The 5000-nt window shown below is 39.2% G+C and overlaps 1 protein-coding gene across 1 annotated transcript in view; it reads right to left on the bottom strand.

The window, feature by feature from the left end:
• LOC137989990 (acyl-CoA dehydrogenase family member 11-like) overlaps nucleotides 1–5000 on the bottom strand; it is a 29134-nt gene that overhangs the window by 217 nt on the left and 23917 nt on the right. Inside the window, exons 4-7 of the mRNA XM_068835549.1 lie at nucleotides 2778–2907; nucleotides 1653–1795; nucleotides 389–463; nucleotides 1–305 (exon numbers count right to left, since the gene is read on the bottom strand). The exon at nucleotides 1–305 is cut by the window's left edge and continues 217 nt beyond it. Coding sequence (XP_068691650.1) covers nucleotides 186–305; nucleotides 389–463; nucleotides 1653–1795; nucleotides 2778–2907 — 468 coding nt within the window. The 3' untranslated portion in view covers nucleotides 1–185. The remainder of the gene's footprint in view (nucleotides 306–388; nucleotides 464–1652; nucleotides 1796–2777; nucleotides 2908–5000) is intronic.

Below are 5000 nucleotides of genomic sequence, written 5' to 3'. Positions count from 1 at the left end.
ATTGAGGGTCAGGGTTTGCCAGTTCGCCCAACGGTAATTCGCCCAAACATGCAGTCGCTTCGCCGTCGGTTTTTGTATGTTACGCTCTATTGAAATCAAGCCTATAGCCATTTTAGTGTGATTCGCCACTGCCAAGTAGCCGTGGCCAATCCTCAATCACAATTTGGAAAATCGCTAAGAAAATCTTATGCCAAACAATTACACATATAAGGGGAAATAGCCCTTGTGATCTTATGTGCCTGTGATCCATGAAGAAGAAGTTCTGCTGTTGGGAGCTGCCTTGTTCCCAGTTTGTTCTTTAATTTCTGTCCAAGCAAATGGTAAAACATTACATGTGAAACAATGCACTTCTTGAAAAAGTTGTTAAAACCACATTATTCAATATTACCTGTACTTCAATGTTGTTTAACATTCCATATTCATTTCTTGTTTTCAGATAAAACATGGTCACTCCCTTTGTTCCCTGCAAAAGTTGAGCATTGGGATTTATAATACAAGTAGGATAGTATGCGCATGCTCATTGGTTAATAGCTGTGTTTAGATGAGAGTAGGTAAACACGGCTGTGACATCACATGAATTTTGATTGGTTACGTATTGTCAGATGCGCCTTTTGATTGGCTGGAAGGAAACATGAGCGTGTATCAAGAAAATCTGTTTCAATCAAGAAGTAAAAAAAACAACATTTTCCTTCATTTGTCGAATAATTTTTGAGAAACATGTCATAAAAAGGTTAAGCAAACATTTATGAAATTTTTAACAGTATGTTTAAGAATTATAACAAACAGTTGTACAACAGCTCTCAACTACCAAACCATTGCTATGGACTCCTTCAAATAGTCATATCTCAAGTCCCTTTAACTCTACAGTTATCCTTTTTTGCCAAGTGTGCTCTATTTAACATTTCTTTGTCTGGTTCGACTCACAACCATATTTGGTAAATCACATGACCAAAACAGAAAAAGCCTAAAAACTATGTTTTTCGCAAATTTTAACGCCACTGTATGAGAACATTCTAACACAAAATCTGTACCATGGATTTAAAACAATTGTCAAAAAAATTATGACGTTGTAAGGCCCTACTTTGTCGATACTTTGATACACTTTTCAAAATATCATTTCCATTTTTTGTTCAAATAGAAATTCCATGCTAGTTTTAGCGAAAAATGATAGAACAGTTTCCATCCTGGTGAAAAAAACCACCTTTTACTTCCGTTTCCTGAGAGCTTTTACATGTTGTTCACAGAAACGCACAGCAGAGGACTGGAACTAGTTGCACACGTGCCTTTTGATTGAAGTGATGTCAGATTTCCATTGAAAAAATTACTTCAAAGAACTATCTGTGCAACCTTCTTGTAGGGCTCTTGACTCAATCTGTATAAGACACTGCCGATACCTGTCCCAATATCAAACCTACATGAAGGGTAACATTGCACCAATGTTTCAAGTTGACTGAAAAGTTCACCTGCTGACTGAACACATGTACAACGATGGGGACTGGCTTTAATCCAACTACATGAGGCAAAAATTTACTAAGTTGCTCAATGTTTTTCTAGCTAACAGTAACCCTGGACAGACTTTTTCTCCGTTGAGTCCACCCAAATTCAAATTACGGTAGGCTTGGTGTGAACTCAGGGACTGAAGACCTACTTACAGGAACAGCTGATCCATCAGAATTCAACACTCTTGCCAAAGTAAAAGTCATGTCTGCATCGGTTGCTGAACTGAACCACTTGTACCCATGCAATTTGTATGTACCGTCTTCCTGTGGAATTGCTATCGTCTCTGTACCATTTGCTATATAGGTGGAGATTTAGGCAACAGGTACATGTATTGCAGTGCAGTCATTGCGAGGACTTATAAATGTACACAGTGCCAGAGTAATACACCCAACCCCCTCATCATAGCAAACTCTTTTTATAGTACCATGCTGTTTTCGTGCAAACCTTTTAAATTTATATTAAATTTCATCTTTCACATTCTTTTGTCCTGTAACCAAGTAAGTGCGACCTCTCGAGAACAAAAAGCTGAATGGTTGGCAATAATTTAATGTTTTACCATTGAAGGATCTCATAATATTACTACTATTATTTCTTTAATGGAAGAAAGGAAATCAGTTAATATTCAAGTTATGCTGTAGCTGTGACACGTACATGTAGTTGTGAAAAGTATAAAATGGTTTGCAATATATTCCTTTTTATTTGTTTCTACAGTTGTTGCAGTGTCATATGTTAATCACTGAAATCTGTCTTTTTTTCATACAGCTCACTAGTAAATGTTAGAACAGCTTACATACACTGCACATAATGAATTGCGGTGAAAAAGACCTTCGAAAAAGGCGTCTCAACAGTGGTCTGTGCAAAATGCAGAGCAATAATAAAATACAGACTACAGAATCAGCCCAAACCCTTTCTTGATGCAATCCTTAGGCCTAAACATCATTTCAGGCATTATTAGGCCTAAGCTGGTTAGCATTGTCAAATGGTTTGAACTGTTACAGTAATAACCACAGTCTGCATTTGACACTAACCAATCTCAAAACCTTTTAATTCATGGCCACCTGCTTGTTGGGTTTATGCACACTTGAAATAAACACTCACCCCTCAAGAACCCATTTAGCAAATTGTCCTGTTGAGGTGAGTTGACACTTTGTATAGGACGTTTGTTTGAGGATTTGCAAGCTCCACATTCCTAAGGTACAGTAGGTAATATCACCGTACAAACCAAAAGAAACCTACACTGTAGCAGTGACAAATATAATTCAAATTATACCACTCACCAACATCTGATCCACCTTTCCGTTCAGTCATCCACTGGCCTGGTGTCCAGAATGCTTTGGGATCTCTGCTGGTCAGATGATCATAAGCATCCTGCAATATACTATTCAGGCATCCCCTCAGACCTAAAACCTATACAACATAGACAGAATCATTATTGTGTAGTTAATAGTAAAACTCTTTAAACAAAATTTGACTTTGAGTAACCCATTAGCAATACCATTGCTCTTTTATGTTTAAACCACAGCCAACAGGGCAGGTACATGCACCGGTATTAGTTTACCAGTGTTGCGCATAGGGTTGGCTTACAGGGTTGACATTGATTCCTGAATGGTGATTGATGTGAAGCCCTGCTGGGCAGGGTTAGTTTTTGGACGGGCGACCATCTAAGAATAACCCTTCCTGTACACTCCCAGAGAGCAGGGCTGGTGTCGAGACGATGCACTTGCCTTCCACCAACGTGCCCTGGGGTCTTCACAGAATGAACGTTATCAATGGGTTGAGTTTGTTGTTGGTTCTCTACTCTGCTCTGAGAGGTTTTCCCCTGGGAACTCCAGTTTCACCCCTCCTCAAAAAACAACACTCCAAATTCCAATTCAATCTGGATTAGAGAGCTGCAAGTTAGAAAACTGTGATAGGCTGTCTAAATAAAAGTTATTATTATTATTATAGTGCCTCATTGCATTCTGGGATTTTTGTATTTGGACACCCTAGAATACTAAGGGACCCTCACGTGGCGATTTTCACCAGCAGTTGGCGCTTGGTGACATCCCTGCCTTGGTGTATCAAATAAATGTGAAAAAAAAAAAAAAAAAAAAAAACAATGAAGCCCGGTTGTTCGAAAGCTGATTAGCTTAATCCAGGATTAGTGTAAACTTTTGTTTCATGTTTTCAACTTTTTGGTGAAATTATCTTTTGCTTATTTTTGCTTTTCAAGATTGACTTCTTCTAATGTAGAAGTTTTGCCGAATATCAGCGTTGAACAGCATTTAGTAGTAGGGAAATAAACTCCTTGGTTAATTTTTAATCTGGGATTAGCGTTAATTGGCGTTTGAACAACCGGGCCCAGGAATACTAATACTTCATGCTGGTATAGTCAGTGACTTTAATATCCTTATGGATCACAAAGAAGCTAATCAAAAACACTCTCCTAGTTCACACTGGTTCCTTACACAATGTCCCGTCCTATGCCCACTCGGCCACCGGGTCCCCGTCCTGGAGAGATCCCACATTTAAATACAAACACTATATTCCCCCGCTACCTTAGTACAACAATAAGTGTGACTAATTAATGTCCTTTAACAATTATACTGAAAAGCAATAAATACACAACATTACTTAACATGGCATCTGATGGGATGCGGCAATGCGGATCTGCATAATGCCCTAAAATCCGCATCCTCCGCATAATTACGATATTTTCCGCATAAAACAGAAGAAATGTCTGACATTAGTGATAACACAGCTTCTTGCCATCCTCACAAACATAAAAACCAAAAAGATTGACTATTTTGAGACCCTTATTTTCCTGAACATTGAAAAAAACACTCCATTTCGTTCGCAAGATGAAGTTCGTAAGCAGTTTCCACGCATTTTTCGGCAACGAGCTAAACTGTTTTCATAACAAACCCTAGACTCGAAATTTTATAAAAAAGATGCAACCAGATCTTGCCATGTGTTGTCTTCACCGGTGGAGTTATAGTCTCCTTGGTGAAAAGCTGACACCCATAACACTGTCGGTACTTGCGCTCTGCATCCTTATCTACACCTGGCCACCACACTTTCGATCTCAGTCTCTCTTTCATTTTCCCAACCCCTTGGTGGCCCTCATGTGCACGATGAAGCACTCACGTAGAATGACATGGCTAATGACGATCAGTTTTTTTATGTTATGGGAGCCCCCTCCCAGTTTCCACTAACAAGACAACCACGCACTACTTGCAGTTCCTCATCTTCAGCTGAGACTCTCTCGATTTCTTGAATCTTTAAGGCTACATGTACAGATCCTAACGTAACCTTTCCAACATACTCATCATCATAACGGGATTTCAATGATGAAACATGAGAGTGCATCGGCAATATTGTGGCGGGATGTGACATAACATACCTTATAGTTATAAGGCTGCAGTCTTAGTACCCTGTGCTCGATACGAGCTGATGGCTTAGACCCCCTGGAGTACAATGTAAATGACCTTTAGGGCCTCATGATCCGTCACCAGATTGAA

This window comes from Montipora foliosa, unplaced genomic scaffold, assembly GCF_036669935.1.
Source record: "Montipora foliosa isolate CH-2021 unplaced genomic scaffold, ASM3666993v2 scaffold_485, whole genome shotgun sequence".
Classification (NCBI taxonomy): domain Eukaryota; kingdom Metazoa; phylum Cnidaria; class Anthozoa; order Scleractinia; family Acroporidae; genus Montipora; species Montipora foliosa.
This window is presented reverse-complemented; position numbering and strand designations above follow the sequence as displayed.